This window comes from Rana temporaria, chromosome 3, assembly GCF_905171775.1.
Source record: "Rana temporaria chromosome 3, aRanTem1.1, whole genome shotgun sequence".
NCBI classification, from domain to species: domain Eukaryota; kingdom Metazoa; phylum Chordata; class Amphibia; order Anura; family Ranidae; genus Rana; species Rana temporaria.
In genome coordinates this window covers 263,254,520-263,272,086 of record NC_053491.1, presented here as the reverse complement: position 1 = coordinate 263,272,086, position 17,567 = coordinate 263,254,520, and the positions used below count along the sequence as shown (strand labels likewise).

At 47.2% G+C, this 17,567-nt stretch overlaps 1 protein-coding gene across 2 annotated transcripts in view; it reads left to right on the top strand.

Annotated features, from left to right (window-relative positions):
• CCNI2 (cyclin I family member 2) overlaps nt 1-17,567 on the top strand; it is a 52,931-nt gene that overhangs the window by 15,313 nt on the left and 20,051 nt on the right. Inside the window, exons 1-3 of one of the 2 annotated variants that reach the window (XM_040344636.1) lie at nt 1,296-1,711; nt 14,004-14,166; nt 17,313-17,447. In XM_040344636.1, the coding sequence (XP_040200570.1) occupies nt 14,053-14,166; nt 17,313-17,447 (249 nt within the window). In that variant the 5' untranslated portion in view covers nt 1,296-1,711; nt 14,004-14,052. Of the gene's footprint in view, nt 1-1,295; nt 1,712-14,003; nt 14,167-17,312; nt 17,448-17,567 lie in introns of those variants that run through there. The other variant, XM_040344637.1, reaches the window with a different exon arrangement.

Sequence of the window (17,567 nt, the reverse complement as noted above, 5' to 3'; positions counted from 1 at the left end):
GCACATCTGATATAGGGCAGTGGGTTTCTGGAAAGTACATGCAGACTGTGACCAGCGCCTAATAGCTCACCTAACCACCACAGCTCCCAAACTCTGCTAAAAGCCTATGAGTACATGGACACACAGGCTTTTATGGAATTGAGGAGCTTTGGCAAAACCAACGCCAACAGTTCCTACACCCAACTTTAGGCTACTTTCACACTGAATGCAGTTTTCAGGCTTTTAAGCGCTAAAAATAGCGCCTGTAAAGCGCCTCCCGAGCGTGAAAGCCTGAGTACTTTTCACACTGGGGTGGTACGCTTGCGGGAAAGGGAAAAAATACTTCAAGCAGCATATTTGGGGGGGGGGGGGGGGGTTGGGAGCTGTGTATACCGCGCTCCAGAGAGGCCTTTCACACTTGGACCACCCTGCGCTAGCGGTAAATTACCGCTGTTTAAGCGTCGCTTTTTGGGCGCTAGCAGGGTGCTTTTATCCCCCGCTAGTGGCCAAATAAGGGGTTAAAAGTGCTTGTGTTGCGGCACTTCCGAATCGCTTTTCAGGTGCTTTGGAAGCGATGCCCATACATTTAAATGGGCAGAAGGAAAGTCACACTGCAATGAATGGGAGGCGCTATCTATAGCGCTACCACACCTGAGAACCACCTCGGTGTGAAAGGGGTCTAAACCGCCCCTGCCTATTGGAATGAATTTCAGGTGCTTCGGAAACGCAGCAATGCGACAACTTTAACCCATTCTTTGGCCACTAGCAGGGTTAAAAGCACCCTGCTAGCGGCTAAAAAGCGCAAAAACAATGGTAAAGTGCCGCTGAAACGAACACGCTTTACCGCGAAGGCGCCCACATCGTGAAAGTAGCCTTGGGAGCTGCCAGTGTACATGAAGGGCACTTTCACACTGGGGCTGCACTATGTTAGCAGTAAAGCGCTGCTAGTTTTAGTGGCGCTATACTGTCTTGGCGGCGCTTTTCAGCTGCTATCGTGTTGCTTTTAACCCCTGCCAGCGGCCAAAGAAAGGGTTAAAGCACCCGTGTTGCTGCGCTTCGGGCAGGGGTGCTTTAGGAGCTGTGTACAAAAATGCCACTTGCAGGACTTTGTGAAACGTCCCCCAAGCACACCGTCGCAGTGTGAAAGCACTCTGCCTTTCACACTGGGGTGGCATGGGAGGCTATTTTTAGCGCTAAAACGACTGAATAACGCCTCAGTGTGAAAGTAACCGAAGGAACTTGTGATAATATTTATTGGAACGGGGGGCGGAGCAATAAGGTCGAAGTAACACCACTCCCCCTCCATTTCTCACGTAGGCACTCTGTTACCACAGCAAGCCTTATCCAGCCCAGTGCTTCGACGTCACCGTAAAGGCCCCGCCCTGGGCGTGGTCTTTGCTTTTCAAACGCCCCGCAGACTTCTTCGTCCCTGAGTTTTGTAAACACAAAAGGTGTAGGTCAGTGTAGTGTACGGTGTCACTAGTTTTGTCCTCTGTACACCTATCCCGCTTCTGATGAGCCCCAGCGGCCGCTCTCTGTACCCTGCCTGTGAGCGGAGCCTGATATGTGCCTGGACTGCAGGGCTGAGGCTCTGCGAGACTTCTACAAAGCCAAGTGCCTGGAGAGCCCGACCGGGACTGTACGGGGAATGGACTGAGCAGGGGGAACCATGGACTCTGTCATCTGAGCCTCGCACATAAGGAGTTCACTCAGCGCCTGCAGCCTTGGAGAGGTGAGAACATCTTCACACACCCTTATATAGGAGAGGGGGGCCTCCGTCCCGCCCAAATCCCAACTGACCAGGGAGGGGTTCTGCAACGGTTTCCACATCCCCCCCCCCCCCCCACCTCTGTATAGAGTCTATATACACCCCTCTATGTACCTGGGCACTCCTCACTCACCTCTATATACACCCCTCTATGTACCTGGGCACTCCTCACTCACCTCTATATACACCCCTCTATGTACCTGGGCACTCCTCACTCACCTCTATATACACCCCTCTATGTACCTGGGCACTCCTCACTCACCTCTATATACACCCCTCTCTATGTACCTGGGCACTCCTCACTCACCTCTATATACACCCCTCTCTATGTACCTGGGCACTCCTCCCTCACCTCTATATACACCCCTCTCTATGTACCTGGGCACTCCTCACTCACCTCTATATACACCCCTCTCTATGTACCTGGGCACTCCTCACTCACCTCTATATACACCCCTCTCTATGTACCTGGGCACCCCTCTCTATATGGGCACTCCTCCCTCACCTCTATATACACCCCTCTCTATGTACCTGGGCACTCCTCACTCACCTCTATATGCACCCCTCTCTATGTACCTGGGCACTCCTCACTCACCTCTATATGCACCCCTCTCTATGTACCTGGGCACTCCTCACTCACCTCTATATGCACCCCTCTCTATGTACCTGGGCACTCCTCACTCACCTCTATATACACCCCTCTCTATGTACCTGGGCACCCCTCTCTCTATCTGGGCACTCCTCCCTCACCTCTATATACACCCCTCTCTATGTACCTGGGCACTCCTCACTCACCTCTATATGCACCCCTCTCTATGTACCTGGGCACTCCTCACTCACCTCTATATGCACCCCTCTCTATGTTCCTGGGCACTCCTCACTCACCTCTATATACACCCCTCTCTATGTACCTGGGCACTCCTCACTCACCTCTATATACACCCCTCTCTATGTACCTGGGCACTCCTCCCTCACCTCTATATACACCCCTCTCTATGTACCTGGGCACTCCTCACTCACCTCTATATACACCCCTCTCTATGTACCTGGGCACTCCTCACTCACCTCTATATACACCCCTCTCTATGTACCTGGGCACCCCTCTCTATCTGGGCACTCCTCCCTCACCTCTATATACACCCCTCTCTATGTACCTGGGCACTCCTCACTCACCTCTATATGCACCCCTCTCTATGTACCTGGGCACTCCTCACTCACCTCTATATGCACCCCTCTCTATGTACCTGGGCACTCCTCACTCACCTCTATATGCACCCCTCTCTATGTACCTGGGCACTCCTCACTCACCTCTATATACACCCCTCTCTATGTACCTGGGCACCCCTCTCTCTATCTGGGCACTCCTCCCTCACCTCTATATACACCCCTCTCTATGTACCTGGGCACTCCTCACTCACCTCTATATGCACCCCTCTCTATGTACCTGGGCACTCCTCACTCACCTCTATATGCACCCCTCTCTATGTTCCTGGGCACTCCTCACTCACCTCTATATACACCCCTCTATGTACCTGGGCACTCCTCACTCACCTCTATATGCACCCCTCTATGTACCTGGGCACTCCTCACTCACCTCTATATACACCCCTCTCTATGTACCTGGGCACTCCTCACTCACCTCTATATGCACACCCTCTCTATGTACCTGGGCACTCCTCACTCACCTCTATATGCACACCCTCTCTATGTACCTGGGCACTCCTCACTCACCTCTATATGCACCCCTCTCTATGTACCTGGGCACTCCTCACTCACCTCTATATGCACCCCTCTCTATGTACCTGGGCACTCCTCACTCACTTCTATATACACACCCTCTCTATGTACCTGGGCACTCCTCACTCACCTCTATATACACACCCTCTCTATGTACCTGGGCACTCCTCACTCACCTCTATATGCACCCCTCTCTATGTTCCTGGGCACTCCTCACTCACCTCTATATACACCCCTCTATGTACCTGGGCACTCCTCACTCACCTCTATATACACCCCTCTATGTACCTGGGCACTCCTCACTCACCTCTATATACACCCCTCTCTATGTACCTGGGCACTCCTCACTCACCTCTATATACACCCCTCTCTATGTACCTGGGCACTCCTCACTCACCTCTATATGCACCCCTCTCTATGTACCTGGGCACTCCTCACTCACCTCTATATGCACACCCTCTCTATGTACCTGGGCACTCCTCACTCACCTCTATATGCACCCCTCTCTATGTACCTGGGCACTCCTCACTCACCTCTATATGCACCCCTCTCTATGTACCTGGGCACTCCTCACTCACTTCTATATACACACCCTCTCTATGTACCTGGGCACTCCTCACTCACTTCTATATACACCCCTCTCTATGTACCTGGGCACTCCTCACTCACCTCTATATACACCCCTCTCTATGTACCTGGGCACCCCTCTCTATCTGGGCACTCCTCCCTCACCTCTATATACACCCCTCTCTATGTACCTGGGCACTCCTCACTCACCTCTATATGCACCCCTCTCTATGTACCTGGGCACTCCTCACTCACCTCTATATGCACCCCTCTCTATGTACCTGGGCACTCCTCACTCACCTCTATATGCACCCCTCTCTATGTACCTGGGCACTCCTCACTCACCTCTATATACACCCCTCTCTATGTACCTGGGCACCCCTCTCTCTATCTGGGCACTCCTCCCTCACCTCTATATACACCCCTCTCTATGTACCTGGGCACTCCTCACTCACCTCTATATGCACCCCTCTCTATGTACCTGGGCACTCCTCACTCACCTCTATATGCACCCCTCTCTATGTACCTGGGCACTCCTCACTCACCTCTATATACACCCCTCTATGTACCTGGGCACTCCTCACTCACCTCTATATACACCCCTCTATGTACCTGGGCACTCCTCACTCACCTCTATATACACCCCTCTCTATGTACCTGGGCACTCCTCACTCACCTCTATATGCACACCCTCTCTATGTACCTGGGCACTCCTCACTCACCTCTATATGCACACCCTCTCTATGTACCTGGGCACTCCTCACTCACCTCTATATGCACCCCTCTCTATGTACCTGGGCACTCCTCACTCACCTCTATATGCACCCCTCTCTATGTACCTGGGCACTCCTCACTCACTTCTATATACACACCCTCTCTATGTACCTGGGCACTCCTCACTCACCTCTATATACACACCCTCTCTATGTACCTGGGCACTCCTCACTCACCTCTATATGCACCCCTCTCTATGTTCCTGGGCACTCCTCACTCACCTCTATATACACCCCTCTATGTACCTGGGCACTCCTCACTCACCTCTATATACACCCCTCTATGTACCTGGGCACTCCTCACTCACCTCTATATACACCCCTCTCTATGTACCTGGGCACTCCTCACTCACCTCTATATACACCCCTCTCTATGTACCTGGGCACTCCTCACTCACCTCTATATGCACCCCTCTCTATGTACCTGGGCACTCCTCACTCACCTCTATATGCACACCCTCTCTATGTACCTGGGCACTCCTCACTCACCTCTATATGCACCCCTCTCTATGTACCTGGGCACTCCTCACTCACCTCTATATGCACCCCTCTCTATGTACCTGGGCACTCCTCACTCACTTCTATATACACACCCTCTCTATGTACCTGGGCACTCCTCACTCACTTCTATATACACCCCTCTCTATGTACCTGGGCACTCCTCACTCACCTCTATATACACCCCTCTCTATGTACCTGGGCACCCCTCTCTCTATCTGGGCACTCCTCCCTCACCTCTATATAAAGTCTATGTACACCCCCTCTATGTACCTGGGCACTCCTCCCAGCTTTATATCGGCTCTGTAATCTACTTATTACTGCTTTTTCATTGGTTGCTTGTATTAAACTTTTGTATAGGTTTGTGTGGAGAAGGGCCTGAACCCCAGTCAGTGTTATACTGCTATCCAAGACTTTTTTTCAGCCCTTGGGGCTCTATTCTTCCCACCGACGCCAACATTATATGTATTATTATAACTAATATCAAAGATGGGGCATTGTTTACTCACACTGATGCCCAGGGCAACTTTTAGTAGTGGTGCGCTACATTTGTAAATTTCGGCGCGGAAACTGAAAATTCCAGATGCAGTTGGCCGAAACCTAAATTTTACGATTTTTAACCAGTTGCTGACCAGCCACCACAGTTATACTGGGACAAGTTGGCTCGGCTGCGCGAATTGGCATACGGGCACATCGGTTTGTGCAATGTGCTCGGTGATGTCATCTTTGTTTTCCCCAGACTGCTTCTGCGTGGCAGCGGACCCCGGCTGTCCTCCTGATGGATATCCAGCGCAGACATCTTGACTGTCCCTATCTTCACTGCGCAACTGCACTGGCACCTCCCCAAGGAGGGGTAGGGATCATTTCTATCAGCAACACCATTTTCGGCCACCAAATGTTTGCTGCATCCCTAAATTTCACCTCTGCTCGCCACAGTCCTGCTCCCCTAAAGTCTGAAGGACAGTAAAACCGTCCCTTTGTTTAGAAAGTTTGGGGACCCCTGCTCTACTTAAAATGGTATTAAAGCAGGGCTTGACAAATTTGCTTGGAATCTAGGGGCCAGCTAAAAAAAGTTAGGAGCCAGGAACGCCCCTTGTCCTGCCGAGCCTGCGTGCAGAAGTGAACGCATACGTGAGTAGCGCCCGCATGTGAAAGCGGTGTTCAAACCACACATGTGAGGTATTGCCGCGATTGGTAGAGCGAGAGCAATAATTCTAGCCGTAGACCTCCTCTGTAACTCAAAACATGCAACCTGTAGAATTTTTATTTTATTTTTTTAAAACGTCGCCTATGGAGATTTTAAAGGGTAAAAGTTTGTCGCAATTTTGAAGCATGACATGTTGGGTATCCATTTACTCGGCGTAACATTATCTTTCACAATATAAAAAAAAATTGGACTAACTTTACAGTTTTATTTTTAATTAAAAAAAGTGTGCTTGTAAGACCTGCTGTGTAAATACGGTGTGACAGAAAATATTGCCACGACTCCCATTTTATTCTCTAGGGTGTTAGAATAAAAAAAAATGGTGTGTGTGTGTGTCAGACAGGAGAAGAGCCATTAGCATTGCTGGTTGTCTTGTCATACTAACGGCCACCACAAGAGGGCGCCAGATTCCTGCAAATACGCGGCCTCAATTACCGGCTGGTGCGGCCCAATGTGCTCGCGCCGGGGGTGTGTCCACACGGAGACGGGATACCCCAGCTGTGCCGCGCCAGGCTGCTAATTCTAGTGATCGGCTGAGACACATTGGCTAACTGACTGATAGGTGCAGGAGCCAATCGGGCAAGAGGGGGCAGGGCCTGGTTGTGGCTCTGTGTCTGAAGGGACACACAAAGCTCTGGCCCTTGACAGGAGGGGAGGGGCCAGGAGCAGCGTAGTGGGACCTGAGAAGAGGAGGATCTGGGCTGCTCTGTGCAAAAGCAACTCCACAGAGAAGGCAAGTATAACCTGTATGGTTTGGTTGTAAAAGCTGATGGGTTTTTTACCTTTTTATGCATGACGGTAAAAAACCTGTGCAGCAAACTCTCTTCCCCAGCAAGCTGCTTGCTATAGGGGCATTGGGCAGGAGGGAAGGGCCATGAGTGCCAGTGGGGGACCAAAGAAGAGAAGGATCTGGGCTGCTCTGTGCAAAACCACTGCACAGAGCAGGTAAGTATAGCATGTTTGTTTATAAAAAAAAACAAGAAAAAAAACAACCCATTATCACTTCAACGAGAGCACAGACAGCAATAAAAACTAGCAAGTGTTCTTTTTACTATTCACACTGGGGGTCTCTTTGGGCCCTCGCCAAGTACTTGGAGAACCAGATTTAGTATGCCCTTAAGGATCACGGTCTGTCTGGCTTTGGTCTTGGTGGACCAGAGTACTTGGCCCATGTCAGGAGCTCTGCACCCCCAGGGGGAGTTCAGTAGTTGAGACGCTCCTCTTCAGAGGTTGGTCTATTACTGTACTTGTGCACTTTTTTTTGTTTTTTTTCTGTGAGCTTTGATTTAACAGTTTACTTGGATTCGTCAAGCATTGTACCACAGAGCTCACTTTGGTGGGATCCTCTTGCTTCCTGTTGTGGCTATGAGATGGGGACTGTTTAACTGAAGTGTATCCAGAAGTGGGGCTTTAAATATTTGTAAAGTCTTATTTTTTTTTTTTTTTTCTCCTATAAAAATAACAAACATGTTCTACTTGCCTGCTCTGTTGCAGGATCCTCTTTCTCAGGTCCCTCTTCTGTGCTCCTGGCCCCTCCCTCCTGTTCAGTGCCCCCCACAGCAAGCACCTGGAGTTAAAGTTTTACCCCCAACAATGAAGATTACTTGTGTTTGGCCTAATCATAAAGTCCTTTAATAAATGTAGCCAATTTATTAATTTTTTTACCTGTTCTTGCTAATACTGTGTGGCCAGATGTACAGAAACATAACCTGTGTTGGCATGTGACTATCCAGTTTGCGTCTCTTGGACACTGTTAGGAGATGCAGGATGCTGTACACACGCAGGGTGTGCCTGTATCTCCTGTTGTCATGTCCCATTTCCCCCTTGCCCAGCTCTGCGGTGTTGAAGGTACGGTCTGTGGGAGCATGAATCAGCCTGCTGGAATGCAGTGTACAGACTGGGGACGTACATACAGTTCCTGCTTGTTGCTGCTGTACAGACCCACCACTATGGGGAAGGTGGAGACAAAGAAGGGAGTGCTTCATGGGATTTCACAATCGGTCATCCAATAAAAGGTACATGACCATTGTTTTCAGCTAAAGGGAATCTGAGCACAATCTGACTTAACCAAAACCAACTTTTTTTTTTTTTCCAGAATGAGAAATTGGGGAAAACCTTCCAGTGGGGACACCTGTTCTGTTGACAACTGTCTAACGTGGAAATTCCCATCACTTAGGGAGAATTTCTATAACTTTCAGCTGTATTTGCTGCATTAGATTGTGATAGTTTTCAGAGGCGCACATGTGTAAAAACAAAAAAACCCTTCTGTTTTTCCCCAAATTGGCCGATAGTTTCCAACATATCTGTTACTCAGTTATGTGCTGTTTAAGTGGTGAAACTAAATGCAGTAAAATCAAAGCTGCTTATTTAAAATCCCCCAGCAGCAAAAAAATAAAATTCCCAACTCGTTGTCCAGGGCAGCATCCGAGAGAGGCTCCTCCTCCTGAAACAGGAAACGCATTAGTCACCATTATAAATTTCAGTCTTGCCTGCGGGCCTCAGTTGTTTTGTTTCCTCCGGACCCACAGGAGCTGCAAAGCAACGTTTATTATAAGCTACAGGCATCATTCAGATATCGGCTGTTCCGCCGCTTGATCGTTCCTACGGGCGCCGAAAGGGGACATCCCCCCTCCGCCGCCCTCCGGTGCTTCTACCGACTCACCTGTGCGGTCGGTGACGGGAACCACCGGCCCCGGGATTCAGATCACAGAATTCCGGCGGACCAGATGATCGCCAAAGTCTCTATGATCGTCGGAGGCCGAGCGCGATGTTATGACGCCACGCCCGGCCTCTGCATTCAAAAAAACTGCGCCGCTTCGGCTGTGAAGCCGTGGTGTGTTTTTTTTTTTTTTTTTTTGCCTTCCCAGCCTAGCGGTGAGATGTGGGGTCTTATTGACCCCATATCTCACTGTAAAGAGGTCCTGTCATGCCATATTCCTATTACAAGGGATGTAATAGGAATAAAAGTGATAAAAAAAAAAAAATATGTTGTGTCAAAATGTAAAGTAAAATTTAACAACTTTTTTTATATTTAAAGTGCCCCTGTCCCCGTACGCAGAAGTGAACGCAAGACCCGCCCACATTTGAAAATGGTGTTTAAACCACACATGTGAGGTATTGCTGCGAACATTAGAGCGACAGCAATAATTATAGCCCTAGACCTCCTCTGTAACTCAAAACATGTAACCAGTAAAAAAATTTAAAGCGTCGCCTATGGAGATTTTTAAGTACCAAAAGTTTGGCGTCATTCCACGAGCGTGTGCAAGTTTGAAGAGTGACATGTTGGGGATCTATTTACTCGGCGTAACTTCATCTTTCACATTAAACAAAAAAATTGGGCTAACTTTACTTTTGAAACTTTTTTTTTTTTTTTAAACGCGTTTAAAAAATTGCTGCGCAAATTCTGTGCGAGATAAAAAGTTGCAATGACCGCCATTGTATTCTCTAGTGTCTCTGCTAAAAAAATATATATAGTGTTTGGGGGTTCTATGTAAATTTTCTAGCAAAAAATAGTAAAAAAAAGATGATCTTTTCATGTAGAAACGAAGTGTCAGAATTGGCCCGGGCCTGAAGTGGTTAAAGGATGTTTTTAACATTTTTAGGATGTAACATGTTTCAGAATCTCCACCTTCTCCCCAGAACCCCTCCATGACAGGGGGTGGAGGATCTTTTCCTGGCACCCACTGTCACTACAGTGTGGCTATGTGCGGCTGCACACACAGCCGCATTTTTTATTCAGTTTCCTGTGAATGAATAGACAACAAGTACTGTCAGCCATTGCGGCTGATGGCTTGTAGCTCTCAATGAGCTACAATGGTGATCGTAGTTCATTGATCTTCCTGTTCTCAAGTAACTGCTTGCCTGTAGGAGGTACATTCAGACAGCTATCCTGATAGTCTGCAGGAGCCTGAGATTGCACCTTCAATCTGCTGCTGATCCTGGCTTCTAAAAGAATATTAAAGTGTGTGTGTGTGTGTGTGTGTGTGTGTGTGTGTGTGATTTTTTTTATATATAATCTGGAAATGTGCATTTATTTTTTTAAAAGGTGAAATTGGCTTTTAAAAGCAAAATTGTTTCATATGCTTCTAGCCACGCCTTGCCTTCTAATCCAAAACGTAATTGGTCTTGCAGTGCTCTAAAATAGCATTATTGAATTTGCACTGTTGCAGGCTGACCAATACCCAGTGCTTCCATTCCCAGCATCTCTCCTATCACGCATGGACCAGAGCCTGAAGTAGACTGTTAAGCCTCATATGCACGATTGGATTTCTGTCAGACAAATCCATGGAATTTTATCCTAAGGAGGTAGGCCGTGAACTTGTTCTGCATACAGACGGCAGAACTTTTTCAGCCAACATACACAAAACTTGCGTAATTTTTCTGTTCTTTAGTGCCACCCTTGGGCAGTTTCCCCCATTTTCTTTGCAGAACCTCTCAAGCTCCATCAAGTTGGATGGAAGCGTTGGTGCACAGCCATTTTTTAGATCTCTCCAGAGATGTTAATTCGGGTTCAAGTCTGGGCTGTGGCTGGGCCATTCAAGGACATGCACAGGGTTGTCCCGTAGCCACTCCTTTGTTATCTTGGCTGTGTGCTTAGGGCCATTGTCCTGTTAGATTAACTTTTGCCCCAGTCTGAGGTTGAGTGCTCTGGAGCAGGTTTTCATCAAGAATGTCTCGGTACATTGCGGCATTCATTTTTCCTCTTGATCCTAACTAGTCTTCCAGTTCCTGGCTCTTAAAAACATACCCACAGCATGATGCTGCCATCACCATGCTTCACTGTAGAGATGGTATTGGCCAGGTGAGCGACGCCTGGTTTCCTCCAGACACAACGCTTGCCATTCAGGCCGAAGAGTTCGATCTTTGTTTCATCAGACCAGAGAATTTTTGTTTCTCACGGTCAGAGTCCTTCAGGTGCCTTTTGGCAAACTCCATGTGGGCTGTCATGTGGCTTCCATCTGGGCACTCTACCATACAGTCCTGATTGGATGCATGCTCTCAACATGCGGGGAAGGGGGACCCTGCGGCCCCCCCTCCCCAAAGCACCCTGTCCCTATGTTGAGGCCATGGGTCTCTTCCTGCCAACCCTGGCCGTTGGTTGTTGGGGTCTGCAGGCGGGGGACTTATCAGAATCCAGGAGCCCCTTTAAGAGTGTGGGGCCGGGATCTGTGAGGTCCCCTATGTGAATGAGTAGGAGGAACATCGTACCTCCTACCCATTCACCTGGCGGAAAAAAGTGTTACTTTAAAAACCTGTCTAGTGTATTTTTTTTTCCTTCTCCGCTCTCTTCGGCCTGTTCTCCCGCTCTTCGGTGTCTTCTGCTGGGCTCCTCCGCCATCTTCTGCACTTTTACTAGCGGTGGCCAGGTCTTCTCCGCCATCTTCTTCCCTCTTCTCCCGATGTTGACACGACGATCTCTCACGCTGTAATGCCGTGTTCAAGGTGCGCAACGACTTGTATAGGCATTGTCACTGGGTGACGTCACCCGATGACCCCATCCCTTATGACGTCACCGCCCGGGACATGATGGGGTGGTGACGTTCATGCGGGGTCACCGGGTGACATCACCCGGTGATCCGGATAAATAGGCTCCATGCCTATATAAGTAATTGCGCACGTGGCATTACAGCGGGAGAGAGCATTATGTCAACATCGGAGGGAAGAAGTCGACGGAGAAGCAGACCGGTTCACCGCTAGTAAGAGCGGGAAAAATACCAGAAGATATCGGAGGAGCCCGTGAGAAGAGGCGGAAGAGAGAAGTCGGAAGAGACCCCTGGAGCTGCCTAACAAATGACTTTAAAAACCTGTGAGTGTGGGGGTTTATTTATTTTATTTATTTTTCTGACACTAGGTATAATCTAAAATTTTTACAATCCATTCTGGTGTTTAGATGCCATCTTTTCTCGATTGTACTTTAAAGCGGGAAGTCCATGCAACAACTAAAATTCCTACATCTATAGACTGCATGGATCTAACGCTAACCTCTCTATCCCTGTAAAGAAAACGAGTATACATTTACTTTTTTTTTTTTTAAGCTGCTCCGACCGGATCCCACTCTGAGTTGCCAGCCACGGCTTCTCTGTGGAGGAGGGTGCAGAGGAGATGGAGGTCAACGGAAGCCCCATAATAACTCTATGGGTGACATCGCTTTCCATTTTAATTCAGTCGTTGTCAGGCATGTCCTCTGCAGAGCTTCCGCTGCTGGAGAGCGGGTCAAATCGGTATCCAAAAAGTGATGTATACTCCTTCTTTTTTTTTTTTTTTTTTTTTCCACAGGGATTAGAGGTCAGTGTTGGTTCCATGGTGGCTGTAGATGCAGTGATTTTTTTTGCATGGACTTCCACTTTAAGCCAAGTATACCAATGTGTTTTATTGTCTTATTACCATGGAACTGCTTTTCTGTTGAAAATGAATTTGTTACTGATGAAGGGATTATGGGGACAAAAAGCGAATTTAAAGGGGTTGTAAAGGTTCGTAATATTTTTTTGCTGTAATAAATATCCCCCAAAAATATAAACTTTTTTTTCCTTCGTTTAGGCCAATACGTATTCTACATATTTTTCGTAAAAAAAAAAAAAAAAAAAAAAAAATCGCAGTAAGCGTTTATTGATTGGTTTTCGCAAAAGTTATAGCGTTTACAAAATAGGGGGTATTTTTATGGCATTTTTATAAAAAAAAAATTTTTTTTACTAGTAATGGCGGCGATCAGTTTACACACAGCTCCCGGTCCTCACTCTGTAACGAGCGATCGCGTGTGCACGGCGGCGATCGGGCACGCGCACGGAAGTCGGGGGCGAGCACGCCTCCGTTGGCGCGCACGAGCCCCTAGTGGCCTGGGCGAGAGGCGACGTATAGCTACGGGCTCTCGCACAGGGGAGCCGACCTGCCGCCATAAAACGACGGCAGCTGGTCAGCAACCAGTTAAAGGGACCTAATTGGAAAATAAAAAAACAACCCTTTACAACCCCTTTAAGCCTGCCTGCGGGTTGCATAAAACTGACAGCTTTGGTAGGGAGCTGCTGGACTAACCATGCAAGGTTAGTCCAGCGATCTCTTCCCCACCCCCGCTGAGCTGTTGGCCATTGGCTGAGAGTGCTAATCGAGAGTCAGTCAGCTGCTGGTTTTAAAATAGCACAAATCTGAGGGGAACAGGCCGAGTTCACTGCACAGCCAGAAAACTGACTATGCTGTGCGCTAATGCCTAGTGTGATCAATTCCTAATAGGAAAGCGGAGGGACTGGCAGGACCAGATATTTCACAGTATGAAAAGTAACCTTTTCTCTTTGTATTGCAAGTACATGGTAGAGCAAGCACATATCAGGAATATGAAATGTTGGGGTAACACATTCTTTAATAGCCAACCACCTAGCATTAAAAGGAGGCCAGCAATGGCCGCCCTTAGTTTACTTTAAAATGCATTCCCATTTTCCAAACTGAATGACTGATGTGATGCATTTTTTTTCTCTGTTTTGTTTAGATATCTGTGCTAGCTAAAGAAACTGGAAGGGCAGAAGTACATTTTTACAATGAAGTGTACGGGGTTGTCCGAGTGTCAGCGCTTGCAGTTCTTGTTGGAAAACGCACTTCTTATGGAAACGAGCAAATGGAAGGTGCCATGTTTTCTAGATTCCGCTATCAAGGTACACAGAAATTAGATTGTATTTTTACTTTAACTTTACCAACTGTAAACCCTCAAATGTTTCTCTTTAAAATAATAAACCTGTTTACGCTGATCTGCTTGGTGCAATGGTTTTGCGCAGGGTAGCCCCGATCCTTCTCTTATTGGGTTTCCCGGTGGTGCTCCTGGCTTCTCCTTGCAAAATCTGGTGCAGCCAATCAGCTTCTAACTTGTATCGTTGCATAATCAGGTTGAAAAAAAAAGACACAAGTCCATCTAGTTCAACATCAGCTTGTTCAATCAAGTAGAGCTGTACCGGATTTTGCCCTCCTGTTTTAGTAAATTATCCCTTATTCCTTGTTCTGTACTCTGTGGGGGTGGCCGTCTAGAAATGGGGGTTTTTGCTTCCTTGTCAGAGCATCCAGCAAGGGGAATTGGCAGTCGGAGGCTTCAATGACTAAGACCTAACATTGTAGATGTAAGGCTTTAAAAAACAGGAGTGCCTGGGCACTCTCACATACCTGACTGTGCACTGCTGTTTAGGAGGAACTTCAGACAAAAGTTACATTTTTCAGAGCACTTGGGCACATTTAAATTCCAACATGTAAAATCGTACTTTTGGTGTTCAAGTCCACTTGAATACCTAGACACCGATAACTGGTCACATATTTGCAATCCAGACCCTGAGGCTGTGCTACCCCTTTACTCCTTAAAGGGGTTGTAATGGTTCGTCTTTTATTTTCTAAATTGGTTCCTTTAAGCTAGTGCATTGTTGGTTCACTTACCTTTTTCCTTCCATTTCCCTTTTAAATGTTGTTTTTCTTTGTTTGAATTTCTCACTTCCTGTTTCTCCTCAGTAAGCTTTCCACCATCATCTGAGTGGTGGAAAGTCATTTGGAACAACTTACTGAACACCTTACTGAGGAGGAACAGGAAGTGAGAAATTCAGACAAAGGAGAAAAAACATTTAGAAGGGAAATGGAAGGAAAAGGTAAGTGAACCAACAATGCACTAGCTTAAAGTAACTTATTTAGAAAATAAAAAACGAACCTTTACAACCCCTTTAAAGGAGAAGTACAGCCAAAGCTTGTTTGGCTGTACTACTCCTGTGTATCACAGGAGTGCAGATTGTCATGCATTCCTATGACCACCTTTTTAACACAGTGGGCTGAAGCCTGCTGACGTCAGAGCTGGGGAAAGATCAAGACAATATGGTTGGGTTCCGCCCACAAGCCCTGGTTCGGCACCTGGCTTAGCCTATTAGCGAGATGCCCAGAGCCTGAAACCTATACTTCTTTTAATGCAAATTTTCTTTATTGAGCAGTGCTTGAGGTAAGTGCAGCAGTGTTGGTGCACTTGCAAGGGAAAAGGGAGTAGCCGCTCCAGGTGGGAACCCAGATGAATATCCTCCGCCTGCAGACAACTCGGGTGCATGCAAAGCAGGAACAAATTGTCTCTGGACAGCCACACTCTGAACAAATTGTAGTCTTTATTAAAAGGACAGCACTACAAGTCACAGCAAAATAAAATAAAAACCGACTGCTGACGCGTTTTGCACTGAAACTAGTGCTTAGTCATATGACTAAGCACTAGTTTCAGTGCGAAACGTGTCAGCAGTCAGGTTTTATTTTGCTGTGACTTGTAGTCCTGTCCTTTTAATAAAGACTACAATTTGTTCAGAGTGTGGCTGTCCAGAGACAATTTTTGTTCCTCTGTGCACTTGCAAAAAAGAACATTTGAGTACTGTCCATGATACTTTATTTGCACTAAGGCCCCATGCACATGACACGCTGGTAAACGCGTGTTCAGAGACAGTTGGACAGCTTTTTCAACTGCCCCTGAACACATTCACGGTTATCCTATGTGTCCATGCACACAGTCTCGTTTATTGCCGTTTTTAGGCAGTTGCGTTTAACCTAGTTTTTCCAGGAGCAAAAAATGGGTACCGGTGTTTTGCCACGATTTCGTTTATAGGCGTTTTTAAAGGTGACCTATTTTACATTAGAAATCTCAATGATGGCAAATGATGACAAAACATTAAAAAAACGAATTGCTTGCATTGCATTGTGGACAATCCACAACTTGTGGCAGGTGACGTGGACAATCCACAACTTGTGGCAGGTGACAATCCACAACTTGTGGCAGGTGACGTGAACAGGTGACAATCCACAACTTGTAACCAGGTGATGTGGCCAGCGGACAATCCACAACTTGTGGCAGGTGACGCGGCCAGGTGATGTGGCCAGGTGATGTGGCAAGTAAACAATCCACAACTTGTGGCAAGTGAACAATCCACAACTTGTGACCAGGTGACGAGGCCAGCGGACAATCCACAACTTGTGGCAGGTGACGCGGCCAGGTGATGTGGCCAGGTGATGTGGCAAGTAAACAATCCACAACTTGTGGCAAGTGAACAATCCACAACTTGTGACCAGGTGACGAGGCCAGCGGACAATCCACAACTTGTGGCAGGTGACGCGGCCAGGTGATGTGGCAAGTAAACAATCCACAACTTGTGGCCAGGTGATGTAGCTAGGTGACGTGGACAATCCACAACTTGTGGCAAGTGAACAATCCACAACTTGTGGCAAGTGAACAATCCACAACCTGTGGCAGGTGACGTGGCCAATCCACAACTTGTGGCAAGTGGACAATCCACAACTTGTGGCAGCGGACGTGGCCAGGTGACGTGACAAGTGGACAATTCGCAGCTTGTGGCAAGTGACACGCTAAATACAAGTACATTGCTGCTCTCAGTTGCTACGCACTCTGGTCTCACAAAATGGCTGAAATGGTTAAATACTGTTTTTTGAGCTAAGGGAGGGTCTTATGATGTTTCTAAACTAAACGCAAACGTGGTAAAACGGGCGTTTTTAAATGCCGGTTTTAGCCTTTAAAAATGTGTGTTTAGCAGAGTTTGCACCCACGTCCCGTGTGCATGGGGCCTAACATGCAAATTTTCAGTATAAGCTTTCAGGATGTTTCCTTTTTCTTCAAGGTGCTGCTTGGACCTTGAAGGGGAAAACTTGTCCTGAAAATTTAGATGTTGGTGTGAAAAATCACGACTAGTACTCCATATTAATAGTTCCATATTTTCATTTCACCAGAACTCATTGGCAAAATATTTGTGGATCCTTTAAATCTTTGGTAACCATTTTTGTTTTGCAGGGTACAGATATCTCTCCAATGCAGTATGAGCAAGTAGTTCTTTGGATGGATGAATTGAGATTACACTTCCAATTTTATCCTGAAACATTTGGCTCGGCTGCTAGTTTTCTCAATCGCATCTTGGCAACTGTAAAAGTGAGTGCTCGGTGCATTTTTATTTTTTTGCAGTATTTTTATCTTGTCAGAATAGGCTTAATGCATATTGCAAACACAGGCCAATCAAATTGCGCAAAACATATTTGTTACTAAATGACA